The following is an 18,379-nucleotide window of genomic DNA, read 5'->3' as shown; positions in this document are numbered from 1 at the left end:
GTCCTCTGCCTCCACACACATGCTGTGCTACAATACCCACATTCATACACAAACAGAAGAACGTTAAAAAGAAATTGTCATTGACTTCATGTACAGAAACTTCTAGAAATATGGTGCATCCCTCATAATGACTTGCTCTCCTGCTTCAGTTGTTTCTATGAAAATAGATTAAGTGACTTCTAGAATTCTCCCATTTCCCATTTATCATATTCCTCTGAACATTCTTTGTGGTCACATTCAATAAAATCTACTCTCTGTTTTTTTCTTGCTATGCATGCATAATGAGAGGCATATTTATAAAAATGACTTCGCTTTATGGAAGAGCATTTTTATAAGGGGCATGAAGTTGTAAACTCTTACTTAAATTGAAATAAAAGACACATTGCCTTTTAAAGCTTAATTTTCAAAGCAGATGAGTTTTTCAGAGCTAGTGGAGTTGAGTAAGGCCCTTAGTTTAGCCTGCACACTGTCAACAACTAGCGAGTGTTCTTACAGTATGTTCTAGTATGTAGGAGATGAATTGCTCACTTCAAATTTTATGAACACAGCAGTCAAGTTTAAACTTCCATTGAACACAGCTTAAAAAAAGCCTGGTGGCATGGAATAGAGTCAACTGTTCACAGGTTGGTATCAGATCTAGACCTTCTGGTGATAAACTCCTACTCTTGATGTTAAAGAAGTGACTAGTTTATGAGCTAAGACTATGTAGTTCCTAGATGCTAAAATAGCCAAGGTGGAATCTTGCCACTCCCTGTCCATATCTGCTTAGTAACTCTAAATGACTTGATTTGCAGACCTATGCAAGCCGGACGCTTCTTGCGACCAAGCCAAACCATCCCCGATGCAGTCCTACCTGGATGCAGCATTCCTGCTGGACAGCTCCCGGCATGTGGGGAGTGCAGAATTTGAAGACATGAGAGACTTTCTGGAGGCACTGCTAGATCACTTCGAGGTCACTCCAGAGCCAGAGACATCTGTCACTGGAGACAGGGTGGCCCTACTGAGCCATGCTCCCCCCAACTTCCTACCCAACACCCAAAGGAGTCCAGTTAGAACTGAGTTCAACCTAACCACCTATGGCAGTAAGCGCCTTATGAAGAGGCACGTGGGACAAGCAGTCCAGCAGCTGAATGGAGACACTTTCCTTGGCCATGCCCTCAGGTGGGCTCTGGACAATGTCTTTTTAAACACACCCAACCCAAGGAAAAACAAAGTCATATTTGTGATATCTGCTGGGGAAACCAGCCACCTGGATGGGGCCACCTTAAAGAAAGAGTCCCTACGAGCCAAATGTCAGGGCTATGCCCTCTTTGTGTTTTCCTTGGGCCCTGACTGGAATGACAAGGAACTGGAAGACCTGGCCAGCCACCCTATGGACCAGCATTTGATCCAGCTTGGCCGGATTCATAAACCTGACCATGGATATGGTGTGAAGTTTGTGAAGTCCTTTCTAAACTCCATTAGGCGTAAGTCATATGCACAAAACTAACTCTCGTATGTAAGAGCCTGCTTGCTATTCCCCCAGAAGAACAGTGAGCTGCTGTGTTGCAGCTTGGACCTTGGACACATCTGGTTTGTCTTCAAGGGCACTGTAGGGTCAGAGAGGGAAATATGTGATAATGGACGGAGGGAGGGATGACACTGGTTTCTAAGTATTTATTTTCCTGGCTCATCTTTTTTGTGCCTCTGGTTCCTATGGAGAAGCAATCATAACAAGCAGCTATGTACACATCTGTCTGTATGGAGAGGTCTGGGGATGTGAAGTCACAGCCTGGACTCTAGCTCCAGAGCAGAACCCTTGCCACGTAACACTAGCATGCTGCCCTTCGGTGGGAGGTTTCACAGTTAACACAAAGAAGCCAAAAAATGAAACAAGTCTTGGCTTTGCTTTGACAAGTTCCAAAGGCCAAGCTGGGGGTGTCAGGAGGTACCATTTTATTAGCTAGAATGAAAGGCAAGGCTTTGCAAAACTTCCTCCTGGCTTTGTGGCCTCTTAGGATCCAGTAGTGAGAACAAGTGGTGCCCATACGGAAACAAACGTGGGCTGTTTCCCTTAGATCCTGAAAAATATGCAATCCATTTTGGATGCAGCAATGCCCAGATACAAGGCTGAAGGTGGAAACCCAGTGGGCTAATGTCTCAGTGTTTTCAGAGCCTGCTGACTCCTGTCCCCAGGAGTCCAGATAAAGAACAGGGAACACATAGGCCGAAGGCTGCTTCAGTGAGTGCCTGGCTATTTCCCAAGCTTGTCATTGTATTAAACAGTGAGGTGGGCTAAGGCTGTAGAGATGCTGAGCAGTGCAGGTGGAGAGAGACTGCTGAGGGGGTTGATGTCACATCCTATTTGCTGTGAGTTTATGACGAGGATGAACTAGCAGCTGGAGCTGGTTAGAGACGAAGGTGCAGGTCCCACCCCAGATGTTCTGAACCAGAATGTACATCTTGTCAGAGTTCCAGGAGGCTCATACGTAGGAGATGGTTTCAGAGACATGGGTATAGGAGTAGTGAGATCCCAGAGTGAAATTTATTTTGGTATGTTCTCACCCCAAACATACCAAAGCTAAGGCCAAGGTGTCACCCTGAAGGGAGCCTTTCACAGGGAATGAACATAAGGCCACTTGGTAAAAAAAAAAAAAAAAAAAAAGCATGCTTGATGGCCCATGAAATTGGAAGACTTGACCTGGGGTTCCTTCCTGGAATCCCTTAATTCTTACTGAAGTTTTGTGCCAATGCATCCATGACCAGATGAGGCAGCACCTCCCACTCAGGAAAAGGGCAGGTAGCACTCATGGGACATACAGAAAGAACTTGAACTATGACTATGATGCAGCTGCTGCTATCCCATTTCCAGAACTGTCTAGACATCTAGAAAGTTCCATCTCTAAAATCCAGCTGCAAAACTGCAGAAAGTCACTTCCACTGCAGGTCCCCATGGTCATACCCATTCAACCCAATTGTAATTACTGGCCATCTAACTTTGAGCCACTGGCTATTCGGTTGCCAGGCTTAGGGACTAGAGCCGTCCACTTCCTTTCTGAGGTTTTAGAAGCCTTCCAAGTGTTTGTGACCCATTTGGCACACTGCCACAAAGCAGACAACTGAGCACGGTCCACATCAGAGCAGCACATTTCTTAAGGGACACAAGCTCAACAACCCTTTACTTAGAGTTCAAAAAAACAAAACAAAACAAAACAAAAAACATGAAAACCCAAAGCCAGACTTGGTGGGCACAGTGCACACATGTAATTCTTGTTCCTGAGCGGCAGAGGCAGGAGGACAAACAAACAAACAACAAAAACCAAACACTCTAAGGCCAGGAGCAGCACAGTATCACGTCACACTGTCTCATATACTGCCCTTCCTGTAATAGCAGATTTGAAGATAGTCTCTGTTGCAGCCAAGACAGGCCTGTTAGTTGGAAGAACCCTGCATCACCAGAAAGGTGTATTTGTGTGTGTGTGTGTGTGTGTGTGTGTGTGTGTGTGTGTGTGTGTGTGTGTGTGCGCGCGCGTGCGCGTGACAGAGAGAGAGGAGAGAGGACAGAGAGAGAGAGGACAGAGAGAGAGAGGACAGAGAGAGAGAGGACAGAGAGAGGACAGAGAGAGAGAGAGGACAGAGAGAGAGAGAGGACAGAGAGAGAGAGGACAGAGAGAGAGAAGACAGAGAGAGAGAAGACAGAGAGAGAGGACGGAGAGAGAGAGGACGGAGAGAGAGGAGAGAGAGGAGGGAGAGAGAGGAGAGAGAGAGTGTGTGTAGGGAGAGGGAGAGTGCAGGGAGAGAGGGAGGGAGGGAGAGAATGTGTGTGTGAGCCAGAGGACAGTCTCAAGTGTCATTCCTCAGGCAACATCCACCATGGTTTTTTTTGTTTTTTTGTTTTTTTTTTTTGAGACAGGGTTTCTCAGTAGTCTCATTAAGAAGGCTGGCTGGCTGGCCAGTGAATCCTAGGGATCTACCTATGGTTGCCTCCCCAGTGCCAGGACTGTAAGTGTATGACCCTGGGCCTGGCTTTTCCACAAAGATGTTTGTTTAACAAATCTCTTTTACTTCATGCTTTCAGTGCATGTATAACACATTTTTAATTTTTTCTGTAAAAAATAGCTTTTGCATTTTTAAATGGATTAAAGCATGCTTTACTGTTATGAAAAATTAATACTCTTCCAAATGAATTCAGCGAGACGCTGAATTAAACCCGAAAGCACTTAGTTTGTTGCTAACATAAAGGGACTACCCGGTTCCCTTTGCATTTTGATCCTCCACAAAAACAAATCAAATCTAATTAGTTCCTATCAAAGGCAAGAGCATTATTAGGACTGACTGGCTCATGTTATCTTTCATAATGGCTAAGCGACTTTAGGAGCTCCAGGCATCTCAGTGAAAAGATGGTTCAATTCATCTATATATTCATTAAAAACTTCTTTTCCAAACTTAGTTTGGAGACTTCCCTAAGGCATTTCTCATGCCCAGTGACATCTTGATGGGCCCTGGGAACTGAAGTGATAATGCATGGAATAGACATGCTAAGAGCCCAGGTGAGAGCCTTATGAAAGCCTTTTCTCTTTCTAGGTGGGATGAACAAGTACCCACCCGTCAACTTCAAAGCCAAGTGCAACAGACTCAGCCCTACAGATCTGAAGCGATCCCCACGCCAGCATCGAAGGTACTGTGTGTTTGGTTTGATTCCATAAGTGCATATGCATCTCTCCTGATTCTTATTTTTTCTCTTCTTCTTCTTCTCCCTCTCCTTTCACCTATTGAAGACAGATAGAAACCTGTTTTATATATTAAATTATGATTTAAGGGAGCCAGAGATGTTTTTAAATGACCAAGTTGATCTGGAAATAACAAAGTAGAAGTATTTTTATTCTTTTATATAATACTAGATAACAAACCTACAATGGTAGGGTCAGAAAACATCAATTTATAATCATAATACTAGTTACAAATATAGTAACTGGTTATCTTTAGTTGACAGGTGCTGGCGGTGTATGGTCCCTGAGGTGCTGATGCTGTGTGGTTCCTGGGATGCTGATGCTGTGTGGCTCATGAGGCCGTGGTGCTGTGTGGTTCCTGAAGTGCTGGGGTTATGTGCATCCTGTTAGATTGTAGGTCTTATGTCATGAATAAAGGGATAGGGATGAAAGTTCTAGAATGAGAGAACTAAAGAGACAGGGCAGCCAACTGTTAATTCTGTGAACTTTAATTGGATCCTAGATCAGGGGGAAGAAAAAACAGCCCATATAAAAGTGATTTGGAGAACATCTGGGGAAAATTGATTGTGGACAATACATTGAAGTTATTGAACTATGGGCTTCTTGGTGTGCAGAAGAGTGTCTTTACGAGAAGCTTGCTAAAGAATTTTAAAGTGACGTATGATGGTTGCAACCTAGGTTTAGATGAGTCGTTGCTGTTGTTGTGTGTGTGTGCACGTGCACACATGCGCATGTATTAGAGGCCTGAGGTCGACACAAATGTCTTCCTTGATCAACCTTCGTCTCATATATCTGTATACAGATTCCTTCCATGAGGCTGCTTGATGTTTTAGCAAGCCTGGTTAGCAGACTTGCTCCAGGATTCCATCTTTATCCCCTGCCACGCTGAAATTACAGGCAGAATGCTGATCCACCTTCATGGGTTCTGGAGACCTGAATTCCAGTTCTGAGGCTTCTGTAGCAAGCTCTTTGCCCATTGAGCCATCAGACAGACAGTAGCACTTCTGTGCTAAGCCACTGTGGACTAATACACACGAATACACCCAGGTGCTAGCCATAACCAAGCACCATCACCTGGCTCACACTTAGACAAACACTGTTGATGGTGTGTCTCTCCTGAAGTGTGTGCATTCTATTCTGTGTGGTCATCAGGACTGGGCAAACATTCCCAGTCTGGGTGCTAAGAACCCCAGAGAAGCCCCTGCATGGAGGCTCTGGTTCCCCTCCAGCATTGAGCAATCCAGGGGAACTGTCCAGCAGCAAAATCTTCCTGAAGTCCAGCCTGAAGCCGTTTATGAAGCTGGTCCAAGAGTAGGGCTCCCCCTACTGCAAGTACCCGGAACTGAAGAAGAGGGATCAGGTATGGGTGGATGAGTAAGTGGACCAGGTTTGGTGTGGAGGAGACGCCATGCCTGGGGTCAAGGGGCCGAGGAAAGTGTGTGTGAAAGCAGCCTCGAGGAACTCTGAAGGGCTGTGCACATTTAGGCTGAGTTCTCAGCACCTGCTGTTGGTTTTGAATTTGGCTTTTCGAAGAGATGGAAAAATAAAGCCCTCCGTCAGGGCTTAGAGCCACTGTTCACTTGAAATCTACCTCCTGCTGCGTCCCCTGGACCAGCCCCTGCTGCATCTTCTGGCTTGCCCAGCCTGTCTTTCCCACTCTCTTCGTGGGAGGCTTGTGCCAGGCACTCTGTATTGGGAGCTTCAGTTCGGGCTGCTGCCATCCCTGCATTTGCTTTTGTTCATCTCCACTCAGGATTCCTAGCAAGAAAGGGGTGATATTTTGGGTCACTGTGGATCCAGGGGCTCATCTAGGATAGCTGAGGAAAGGGGCTCAGCTTCTGTGTCTGTCCAGAGGATGGCAGGCCAAGACATGGGACGGTAAGTGTTTGTGCTTCCCCATGCCAGAGATCAGTGTTAAATGACAAACGAAAAACAGCCACAGGCAGGGAGGGGACACCCACAGAAGAAGAAGCTTTTGTTCTGCCTTTTGACTCAGGCTTGGATTTTCCTTCTTCCCTGGGCTTCACAAATATGTAGCCAGCTCAGACCACAAAGGCAGGTGTCAGAGCCAACCTACACATTCAAGAGGCAATTCTAGAAACTGCTTTGTTGGAAGAGCAAGCTGAGTGGGAAGAGAGAATCAAGAGGCAATTCTAGAAACTGCTTTGTGGGAAGAGAGAATCCACAGGGCTTCTGGTCAGGTAATTTCTCCTCTGCAGTGTCCTAGATACAGAGGCGCAGCTTCTCCTGTGAACTTGAAATCGTTTAAGTGGCTGGGGCATCAAGGAAGTGAGATGGAAAATCTATACCACTGCCCGTGAGCTCCCTGATGGTGCGATCGCTGGGAACTCCCCAGGCCTTCTCTTAAGTATCCAAAGATTGTGATAAAAGCAGTCACAGAGTTGCTTCCCAAGCTCCCTGCCTGAGCCTTTCAAGAGGAGTGAGGCAGAAAGGAACACGGGATTGAGGAGGCTGGAATGCCTGCTAGGCACAGGGTCCAGCCAGCCAGATGACCTTCCATCCTGAGAGTGATGTGCATTGGAGCTGTTAAGTCATCCTGCAGCAGGGGCTTTGAGGAAGACATGCAGAAGCCAGTTCGTAGCAGATGGAGAAGAAAGGCCCTGACTCTCACCACAAGCAACTGCAAAGACAGATGGCTAGAAGGCGAGACTACAGGACAGCTTTCTGTAAGCACTTAGCTCTGCTCCAAGATAGTAAAAAGACACAAAGCCACCTACACACTGTGCCAGACTCCAAAACAGGGGCAAGCAGAGCCTGAAGGGGTGGATGGTAAAAATGGACGGTCACCATTGCCATATGAATGACACAGCTGCTGCACGTTTGCCTTCCAGAGTACATTTCCTGGATGCACAACTTGTTAACATCAAAAAAGAATTTAGAGATAGAAGCAACCTGATGTGAATTATTCATCTCAGCGACTCTAGTCAGTAACTATGGCATGCCCACCTCCAGATTATCTACAGATGGAGGAATCTGTGACCACAAATAATGGAGGTCTACAGCTAGTTCCTCCTCCAGTTTTATCTAGATTATGCCACAACTTGCTTTCTATAAGTTTTACTAGGGCTCGGGTTGAAAAATTGAATTATTTTATCCTTATTTCTGCCCCGAATGCGTTGCTGGAGTTACCAATCAGCAAAGAATCTCCCCAACAATACACACAGGAGAAAAAAACACCAAACTAGGTAGTCAAGTGATCCTTATTAGATGCTCTATCAACCACAAATGCCCATCTATAACACAGCAAAAAAGGGAAGCTTCAGAGATAAGGCATGGGCTCAGTACATAATGCCTTGTAAACGTTGAGGGCCTGCGTCTGGATCTCCAGAACCCACAGAAGAGGCAGGTGCAATGGCACCAGGAGGCTCATGGCCACCTACTAGCAGCCAGTGAGAGACCTTGTCTCAAACAAGGCCTGAGGACCAACCCCAGAGGTAGAGGGCCTCTGACTCCACATGTGCATCCATGGGTGCACGGACACACCCAAAGACAAGGCGCTTAATGTGCTTGATCCTTTTGAGAAAAAGGTACCAGGATCAGGCTTCAAAGTAGTTGACAATGGAATGATTTTTTAAAAATTTGGAACAGTTCACAAATTGGCATGTCATCCTTGCACAGGGGCCATGCTAACCTTCTCTGTTTCATTCCAATTTTAGTATATGTGCTGCTGAAGCAAGCACTCTGGTGATTTTTAAAAAAGCTTTTTAATTATATGCCTGTGTCTCCATGGTGGGTATGTGTGCATGAGTGTGGGCGCTCTCAGAGGGCAAAGGTGTTGGATCCCTGAAGCTGAAGTAAGACCAGGTGAGCTGCCCTACATGAGTGCTGGGAAATGAACTCTGCCATCTCTCCAGCTGTTGTTTCCTTAACAGAACTAAGAAATATAATAGAGGAGGGGTAAAAGGGAAGGAGAGGTAAAAGGGAAGGAGAATGATAATGATAACAGTTGAGATAATCAAGCCTTGAGAGAATGATACACTTTGGACTCAGAAGAAATCTTTAGGGATGTAGCCACCTGATGGCTGTAGACCCACGTGCATATAGGAAGCACTATTACACTTAGGTTATTAATAACAAAAAGGGCATTAAGTTGGGAAAGAAATAGCATGTGGTACTAGAGGAAACTGGAGGGTAGTAGTGGATGAATATGATAAATTTTTCATATATTTTTTAAGTTTTTAGAGAACTCTATGCATGAATACTGCATCTTTATGGTTTCATACCCCCAACTCCTTCCATTTTTGTTTACACACACACACATACATACAACTTCTGGGCCCATTTAGCATTGCCCGTATGTACATGTGTCCAGGGTTGCTCACTTAGGATTGGACAACCTGTGTGGGAAGCTTGTCCCTGAAGGAAGCTGTTTCTCCCTCTCGGGAGCCATCGCCACCTGCAGCTCTTCACCTAAGGGTGGCAGCTTGTGTACTTTGTCAATCCACATTGACATTCAACTGGTGTTGTCATCATGCTGGACTTGTGCATGCAAACATACTGTTGAGAGATCATGCGTGCATTTTCCCTGTCATGTCTAGGGGACACTAGCAGCAGGCACCCCAGTCCTCTGGCTCTTAAAATCTCCCCAACCCCTCTTTCACGATGTTACCTGAGAGGTATAGGGATTCCACTGCAGATGCATCTGTTGGGGTTGGGTACCCCACTGACTTATTCTCTGCATTTGAAGAGTTGGGGATCTTTATAGTAGTCTCTATTGCAAAAAGAAGTTTCTTTGGTGAGGGTTGAAAGATACACTCATCTATTGGTATAAAGATAGTACTTAGGGTAAGATTGTATTTAGGGGGCTGGGTGGCAGTAGAATGTTCTTCTATAGCCGTGGGTAGTTGGCCAGGTTTACAGTAATAGGTGTGAATTCTCTCCCACTGAGCAGACCTTAAGTTCATTTAGATAGCTGTTGGTAGTCTGACAGAAGGGACCATTATTGCCCCATTGGGGATATCTTGTTGATCCAGTCATTGTGGTTTATAGGCTTTGCACTGGGTAGGACTACTGACTGCTCCTCTCCCTTGGCAGCTTGCATAGTACCTTCTACTACTGAGAGCTGCTCTTCAGGAAAGCCGCTTCCAGATGGTTCCTGCAAGTCCCATGTATGTTATCTTCAGCAATAAGCCCCTACCTTCAAGTTTCCAAAGGCAACAAAGAGCAATGGCAGTAGCTCATACTGTTATGGAAACTTGTATTCTCCTGACCAACAACAGCTGGAAGGGGAGGTTTCCTAAGCCTGGCACTGTGGATTTTGCTAGATGGGACATGTCTCTTGGGGAGAGGACCATCACCTCATGTGGTGTACCCATTAGAAATATAATCACACACATACACATGTATACGTATACACATAGATATATTTTAAGTACACTTAGGAAATGTTTCTATATTGCTGTTTTAAAACCCTTTAGTGTTATCACTCCTCCCTCCTCTCCCCCTATGCTATCATACACCTCCATTTTCCCATCACCCCTTCCTAACACCTGTTTCCTACTATCCTCCTCTCCGGAGCTATTAAAGAATGCCCCTCCCATGATCAATAATCATGTTCTATGCATGGAGACAATCGTGACTTGGGAAAATCAGATTTGTAATATTCAGTGTGAAATGGGTAGGTGTGAGGAGACTGTACAAGGGCTGCTGCTGCCATGCCTGGACACTTGATCAACTTTCTATATCCCGGAAAGCATAAATGAGAAGGACTGAGGTACACCGTGAGCTGAGTCCAGGAGCCCAGGCAGTGCTAGCCTGTGGGTGGCATGGTCTTGGTTGTTTTTGTTTCTGCCACCTCACTCTTAATAGATGAAAGGAAAAGAATGTATGTGTGGTGGGGTAGGGGGACGCGTACGCTTGAGAAACAAAGGTGGTTTTTCTGTATTTTCGTGTTATGCTCGCTCTTCACACACTGATGTTTTGTAAGAGAGGCTGGGGGTATCTTACAGCAGTAAAGATGTAGATCAAAATGAATTCCACAGTTCTGATCTTGACCTTTGATGTTCTCTCCAATCCTCTTGACCACAATTCCAAGAATTTCAAATTCACAATAATGTCTTAAGTAAAAGTCGGATTCAGTGCAAGTAACCCTGCCCTCTTAGTCTTAGGAATGGTGGCATACAGCTGCAGCCCCGCCACTGTCTCTTCTTGATACTTCATTCTCTTCATCTGCACCCAAATGACCATGTTGGGGTACTCCTAACCCCCAGACTTTTTATGCACCTGCATCATCCCTAACACACACCTGTCTTGCACAGGGCAGATGGTAGGCATCTGGTGTACAGTGGGGGGCGAGAGTGGCATCCACTCAGACTGTCACTTGAGGGCTATGTGAAGTGGCAGTGTCCCCTGAAACCTACCTTGGGTAGCAGAAGTGTGGAGGGTACATCATGAAGTTGTCTATAAGCTGCTGAAGACTGGAGGGCGAGAAGAACTGGGAAAATTAGAGTGGGGCACTGTCTGAATCCAAATCTCAGTAATTAGCAAGACCAACTGCATGAGAATCTGATGGGACGTGCTCCATGAAGAAGAAATTCTGTTGCTGAATTATACCTCTGCATACTTTATGATGTTAAGTTTGTCAGTTTCTGATAGGCCCGTGGGTCTCAGATAGCTACATTACTATTCATAACGGTCACAAAATTATGGTTACGATGTAGCAGTGGAATTGGCCAGGGGTCAGCATGACATGAGGGGAGCATTAGGAAGGTTGGGAACCACTATGATAGGCCAATGTAAATCTCCAGTTCAATCATTTTTAAAAATTACCCTTGAGGGGGTGAGTGAGGACGAGAGGTAAATGCAGAGAGAGCCAGGAGGGCTGGAAGGGCTTGCCTCACATGCTATTCTCTTCTGTTGCTGCGCAGCTTTGTTCCGGGACCACAGAAAGCTATCCTCAAAGACTACGCACCGGAGGTGGCAAAGCGCTTTCAAGATAAAAGACGCCTTTCAAGTGCGCTGAGAGGTGGCCAAGATGTTATTTCAAGTCTTTCCAGAAGCACAATTTATGCCTTTAAACATGGGAAAGGAGTGACAAAAGTTGCTTCTGCACATGGCTAATGAAGCAATCGAATCGTTTAGCCTTAGGAATTTTGCCACCGTCTGACTCTGAACTTAGAACCAAATCCACTCCTCAACTCAGAGCTGCTTCACCGGGTTGCACACTAGCATCTGGATGGCTGCTCTGGAGGGAAGAACAAGCCTGTGGCTGTAGACGATCCGGTACCTCAACCCCCTCCACTCATGGTATTGGGGTCTACCTTGTAGGTTTACTGGACTACTCCTGACAGACAATTCCAGCACTCTGAGAAAGATAGCTAGAACTATTACCATGAGGAGATGGAAGAATGAAAGGTATGTTCTGAAAAGTTAACCGGAGACCAGATTTTGAAGTTTTGTTTTTGTTTTTTTTTTTTACAGTGTAGACATATGGCCACGGGACAATGTTAACTCTTTTAATTGTAACCCTCTGCTATTTTCCATCTATTTAGTCAAGCATCTTTAATGTTGTGGAGTTCTCAGACATTTCCTCTAGAAATTGAGGCTGTTGAGAGGTCCTGGTTTTGGAAACGTGACCTTCCTGACTTCTATCTCAGCACTGTCTTACTAGACTGGGTGGTTGGCCTGGGGCAGGCTTGTGCCTGCAGGCTGCCCCTGGCCTTTCAAGGTTGTCTGCCTGGTGTGCTAAGCAGCAGAGTGACTCCAGCTCTTCTGAAACTCACTGAGCAACTTCACCAATTCCTCAGGAACCCGAGTCACGCTACTGGGCTTCGTGCTCTATATAGAACTTCCTGCCAAGCGTCTCAGTGGATCTCTGCTCTTTTTTCCTTGCTATGGTAGTTTTACTAATCCATTTGTTCCTTAGACAAGAAGAGGGACAACACACAATGTCACAATTTGGGCTATGAGTTCCTTTACCCCGCTGGGTAGCAAGCATTTGAGCTACAGTGAGCAGACCAAGCAGGACTGGCAGAGCTCAGAATGAAGCTTAGATGGCACTGAGCTTGGGGAGTATAAGAAAACCCCTGAAATTTGGGTTGATCAAATGCCAGGGACTAGACAACATCAGGCAGGAGACTTAGAGGCCAGCCTCTCAAGCATTCCATCATGGCTTTGTCTCCTCAACCACAGCCATTCCTTTGTTCTAAGGATGAGGGGATTTTTAATGACTACACATCAAATGGCACTGTGTTGAGGCCCACTATTTAAACCTTACCTCGGTTCATAGCCAGCTCTCCAGTTAGTAGTGATGGCGTTGCCAGGTAGAATGTCAAGTCTTCAGAAAGGGAGCTATGTGGGAGGTAGTCACTGACACCAAAGGCCAGCAGAGTGTGTTCAGATTTTCATTTCTGTACCTCTGTTTAAGAAATCTGGAACAATGAGCCATATGCACTATTTTTTCCTTTAAAACCCTTCGTGCCACCATTCCTGGGGCAACTGCATGGAGACAGCTCCCAGAACCTTGTGAGGAGCAAGAAGCCCAGGAGTGACTGTCACTCTGTACTCAGGTACACATGAGCTGCGTGTATCCTAAAGGTGCTTAGAGGCTCAGGAAAACTGTGTCATCACAAGAAGTTGCTGAGCAATATTCAAGAGGTATTTTAAAAGCAGGACTTTCCTATTAACTTTGGTTGAACAGATAATTTACTTACTGTTGGAGATACTTTGAAAATGTATTTTTTTTTCTGTGTTGGTAAGTATAGTACATTTAAAAAAATTGCTTGTTATTAAAATTATTTTAGCATCTTGGGTCATATTTTAAGCCTTAACAGATTAAAGGTCTGAAGAATGCTGCAAATAACTCATTTTTTTGAAAAGTAAGTCCCTGACATTAGAGATGGGTCTGCAGTGAAGACACTGGTTCTTCAGAGAGCAGGAGTTTAGTTCCAAACATCCAACCAGGTGCCTGTAACTCCAGCTCTAGGGGATCAGACACCCTCTTCCAGACTCTTAGAGCACCACACATACACATGTGCAGACAAACACAAATTCCTAGATTTATGACTTCTGTCTCCAAAAAGTAGAAATTGGAAAAAACAAAAACCTAAGCTGTCTGAAAATTTAGTACAGCTGTATTTAAGTCAAGAAACATAATAAGCATTATTGGTGTATCTTGGTTTAAAAATAACTGGCTGCAATGAATCTGTCTCCCATTATCTCTAAACTAAGCCGCCAGATTATAATAGTACCAATTCAGGGAAATAAACTTCTTTCAAACAGGGTTATTCACGGGGCAGGTGTGAGAGCAGAGGGTAGTCAATGGAGAATGAGACCAAGTCTCTGTCAAACAACTTCCTGAGCCCCTGGTCTTAGCAGACAAGATGTACCCATGCCAAGCTTCCAAAGTCTGTAACTCCAGTCAGGCCAACTTTGACCTTTTGAATGACTGGCATCCAGAAACTCTTGTTGAATCCAGGACTGGGTATATATAACAAGAGGGCTATAAAAAATGTGCAGGGTGTTTACCTACTCCTCTACTATTCTGAACACCATAAACTCTTTGGAAGAGAATTGGGACTGCACAGACACAAAAATATCGGCTTCCAAACTATGGACCTTATCAAGCTTGATATGTTTTTTTTAACTGGAGCATTCTCTTTTTATACAGTTAGTAAATAATCCCACTGGAAAATGCAAGCTGACAGGAATTTTTCATAGCGCCTCTAACAATGATGGCCAGGCATGGCCACACTGCTCTCAAGCTGATACCCAGGAAGTTGGCCGTAGTGGACAGCAGCCCTAAGTGTCTGGAAGGTACAGGAGCAAGAGTTCTGTCCTGCTTCTGTGTACTACTGTAATGCTGCCCCAGACAAAGCAAAACTCTCAAGATGCTTGAATAGATTTACTTGCAGTTATAATAACAAAAGTATGTTTACATAATAGCTTACATTTTCCATATAAAATAAACTGACATCATATTCATCTTCACTTTTTACATTTCTCACCTGTTCCGTGTTCAGCGAGAACTCCCAGATTGTGCTGTCCGGCCAACTTTGGAAATGCACATGAATAAACTCTCCATGTCATCCTTAACCACTGTGACTGGGATTTGTTTACCCATTATACAGACACTTCAAAAACCATGTTTGTTCTCTAGAAATCCTTTTGTTCTTCTCTTGAATTATGGTACATTTTATACAAGTTAACACGATTTATTTCCACACCTTCACAATCCCGTCTCTAGAAGCAGTCACGATGAAGCCCTGAGTTGTCTGGAAGGTGGCAATATCTGTGATGATGTCATGATGTCCCACAGGAAGAGACTCTGGGCCCCTTCGAGGAGTGTCATCACTTGGTCCTACCTTCTGCTTATTCTGAATTTCCTGTTTAGTGGGTAGAAGTCAAAACAAAGGCCTTAAATTAAACCTGTGCTACCTTCTACCACTTGACAGTATTCCTGGGGCTAAGACAGTAACACCTTGTTTAAAGTCATCATGCAACAGAGAGTAAGAGTCCAGAGTGACCTAGGTTCCATCATCAGATTGCATGAGTAACTGCTATAAATGGGTAAGTATAGTCTGAGTGCATACTAATATGAATAGAATAGAGACATATACTTGATATTCTGGCATTTTAAAACACTCTTATGGAACGCCTACTCTGGCCAGCACATCTGATACTCTAGAGGTCAATAGCCATGATGGGGTCTCAATTTCCTATTTATTAGCTATGGGCACTGGGACAAAGACTTATCTCCTTGCTTGTAAAAGGAAAGCAGTTCATTTTAAAATTGACCAAGTGAGTGAGGTACAATGGTGCACACCTATATTCCCATCACTCAGGAGGGAGAAGCAAGGACAATGAACTGAGCAGTGTGGCCAAACATTCTCCTTGCTCGCTTCCCACCCACAGAAAAAAAAAAACAGAAGAAAAGATATTCCTTAAAGAAATCTTCAAATATCTTGGTCAAAGCTATCTTTGGGCCTACAAGAGTTAGAAGAAAACAAGTCCCATACCTGGACGACTTCAGTGCCTTCTATTATCTTCTTGTAGTAGGACACAGATGGAGAATTAGTGCTACCCGCTACAACATAGGACCGCTCTGGGGAAACCAAGTCCCAGAACCTAGGGGAGAGGGAACGAATGGTGATAAGATCTGCGGTTAATATTATTGGCTTATACAAAAAGGACTGATGAATGTATCAGGAAAAGATTTTTCTAGAATCAAAGCAGGGCACTAATCACTGTCTGGCAAGGTACTGATGAGTTTAACACCACACGGCCAGTGCCTAGAAGCATCCTTTTGTTTCAAACTGAAGCACTCTTTGAGACACTGTACCTTATTTTCATGTCTGAGCCAGCTGTTAACAGGATAGGATTTCCATCTGCAGGACTGCAGTAGATGCCATGGACACTGTGAGGCGAAGGCTTCAAAGAAAGAAACATGTGGTCAAATAAAAGACATTTGCACATCCCATAATTGACAATATCATTTTCAGCAGAAGTGAATTAACTGTCAATAGCTGCATAGGCAGCTCATACCTCAAGACGTATGCCCTGTGTAAGTGGTCTCCCATCCTTTCCTTTGGGGGTAGGGGGACTTCAGGATCTAACTAACTGCTTTGAAGGGCTGCAGGTGTAGCTCAGAGTAGAGTGCTGCTTACACAGCATGTGTAAGGCCCTGAGTTCAATCTCCAGTGTGTCTCCTCCAAAATAGACCCTCTGGCTGAGCATGGTGGTATGCTGCAGTAGTTGAGTGATCTGGGAAGAAGAGGCCAGGGTATCGCCAGCTCAAGGCTGGCTTGGGCCACACACTCAGACCCTGTCAGACAGTAACTTCAGGATTACTTTGCTAAGACCCTATTAAGCGGGGGCCAAACCTTTCCTATGTTTAGCTTACTTGTCAAGATGCTCAGTTTGTGTTGGGGATCTAGCCCAGTAGTGTCTCTAATCTAGAAAACTGGTTGTTCACTCTTATGGCCTGACCAGCAGCTACAGCTCGCTGCTACACCCAGCATCACAAGAGGACCAGAGCACACGTCACCAGCCTGGGAAAAAAAATCAAAATTCCAAGCCCATTTTCTAGTGAATGCATATTGCTTTTACACCACCATGGAGACACAAACCCTAAGCCGGGGACCTTGCAGATATAAGAGGACTGCATTCCTTATTAACAGGCTCTGCTCCGATGTGGGATCACCAACATCGGCTAGGACAGACCCAGCAAGCTAAAACAATTAGAAAACAGGCAGCAACAGTCGCATGGTAACTTGTGTTATCAAAATCACAAATTAGACATAACTACAAAATCCATGAGACCATGCTTAGGATGGAGGTAACAACATTGTTCTTTGCAGTAAACACTGGTGACAAACCTGTAATTCGGAAAGTGGTGGTGCACTGCTGGCCCAGAGAGTCAATCTTCTGTCACCTGTCTCCATGTCCCACATGGAGACTTCATTATTGCCCTGAACAGCTGAGTGACAAAGACAGCAACTGTTAGCGCTTCTTGCACATCTTGGTGGCAAATGCAAGGCAGCCTGTATCTATTTCCATCCTGCAAGAATACTAAAATTCTTAAGATAACAGCACAACTTTGCCACCAGACTGGGTGAGTGATGCTAACAGTAAATAAATACTGCATTACAACCAGGTCTTGAAGAGACTGTGGAATAAAAAGGCAAATTATACAGATTTTTTTCCCCTCAAGAATCTACACTATAAATGGAGAAAGGAAAAAGAAAAGACACGTGGAAACAGCCTACCTCAGGGACTAAGGCAAAACACCCTACTCAGGCCCCAAATGCTGGACAGATGGAGCAGCAGGTGGCCCATTTCAGGCAGAACGAACTAAGTAGGCAAAAGTTCAAGGGGTTTTGCTCTAATTGAAGGATATTTGTGGAAAGTAGAAACCATGGGCCTAATGGAGAATCTGTCCCTTAGGTACTGTGCTGGGGGAGCAGGGGCAACAACATACCAGGATTCATTCACTTATTATCATCTACAGAGCTGGCACTCCTCACTGTCTGGGGCACTGGGGGAAAGGTGGCCAGCAGAGCAGGGAATCCCCTATTGTAGGGAGCTTCCACTCTAGTGGGGAACAGAACATTCGAGAAGAGCAGCAGGGATGGAACCAATCAGTGAGGCCAGGTAAAGCACAGGGTGACTGTTACATTACACTCCCTCTCTGACGTTTGACCCGTATGAATCATATACCTGTCTCTTGTACTATCTGGCTTCTAGATGCATGTGACCTGTACCAATCTAAAAATAAAAGAGAATGGCCCCCAAATAGTTTAAAGTCCTACTCCTGAGAACCTGTAAATGTTGCCTTAAATAACAGCATGATTTTAAAGATGTAACTAAGGACCTTGCAAGGGGTGAATCATTCAGAATTATCCAGTGGGCCCTGAATACAATCAAAAGTGTGCCTGTATGAGGGAGGCAGACTTGTGATCAACAGCAATGGGCCTCGGTGCTATGCTTCAGCTCTGAAGAGGGGACATTAGGAAGAGAAGCAGGGAAAGCCAGCACTGGAGTCTCCCACGGCCTCCACTGTAGGCCTGACCACAAAATGCAGGTCAGACTTGTAACTGCAGAACCTTGTAAGTCTGTGTTAAATCAAGTATGAACAGCCCTGATCGGAGACTAAAGGCAGAGGCGAAAGAGTACCCCTCACCTCAAAAATCACTGTTTGGAATGAGGAGAGG

At 44.9% G+C, this 18,379-nt stretch overlaps 2 protein-coding genes and 1 non-coding gene across 4 annotated transcripts in view; 1 reads left to right on the top strand and 2 right to left on the bottom strand.

Annotated features, from left to right (window-relative positions):
* The window catches only part of Col6a6 (collagen type VI alpha 6 chain), a 96,467-nt gene extending 84,678 nt beyond the window's left edge, over nucleotides 1-11,789 (top strand). The window contains exons 33-35 of the mRNA XM_035444234.1: nucleotides 795-1,466; nucleotides 4,564-4,657; nucleotides 11,597-11,789. Of these exons, the coding sequence (XP_035300125.1) occupies nucleotides 795-1,466; nucleotides 4,564-4,657; nucleotides 11,597-11,789 (959 nt within the window). The remainder of the gene's footprint in view (nucleotides 1-794; nucleotides 1,467-4,563; nucleotides 4,658-11,596) is intronic.
* On the bottom strand, nucleotides 8,304-8,410 carry LOC113833590. Its single transcript, XR_003485167.1, has one exon. It is a non-coding gene; the product is annotated as a U6 spliceosomal RNA (small nuclear RNA).
* A 2,763-nt stretch (nucleotides 11,790-14,552) lies between the features above and the next one.
* The window catches only part of Pik3r4 (phosphoinositide-3-kinase regulatory subunit 4), a 55,533-nt gene continuing 51,706 nt past the window's right edge, over nucleotides 14,553-18,379 (bottom strand). For both annotated transcript variants that reach the window (XM_027414369.2, XM_027414368.2), the window contains exons 17-20: nucleotides 17,045-17,145; nucleotides 16,009-16,097; nucleotides 15,686-15,794; nucleotides 14,553-15,052 (exon numbers count right to left, since the gene is read on the bottom strand). In XM_027414369.2, the coding sequence (XP_027270170.1) occupies nucleotides 14,882-15,052; nucleotides 15,686-15,794; nucleotides 16,009-16,097; nucleotides 17,045-17,145 (470 nt within the window). In that variant the 3' untranslated portion in view covers nucleotides 14,553-14,881. The remainder of the gene's footprint in view (nucleotides 15,053-15,685; nucleotides 15,795-16,008; nucleotides 16,098-17,044; nucleotides 17,146-18,379) is intronic.

This window comes from Cricetulus griseus, chromosome 4 (genome assembly GCF_003668045.3).
Source record: "Cricetulus griseus strain 17A/GY chromosome 4, alternate assembly CriGri-PICRH-1.0, whole genome shotgun sequence".
NCBI classification, from domain to species: Eukaryota; Metazoa; Chordata; class Mammalia; order Rodentia; family Cricetidae; genus Cricetulus; species Cricetulus griseus.
The sequence above is the reverse complement of the archived record's forward strand: the minus strand, read 5'-3'. Positions and strand labels throughout refer to the sequence as shown.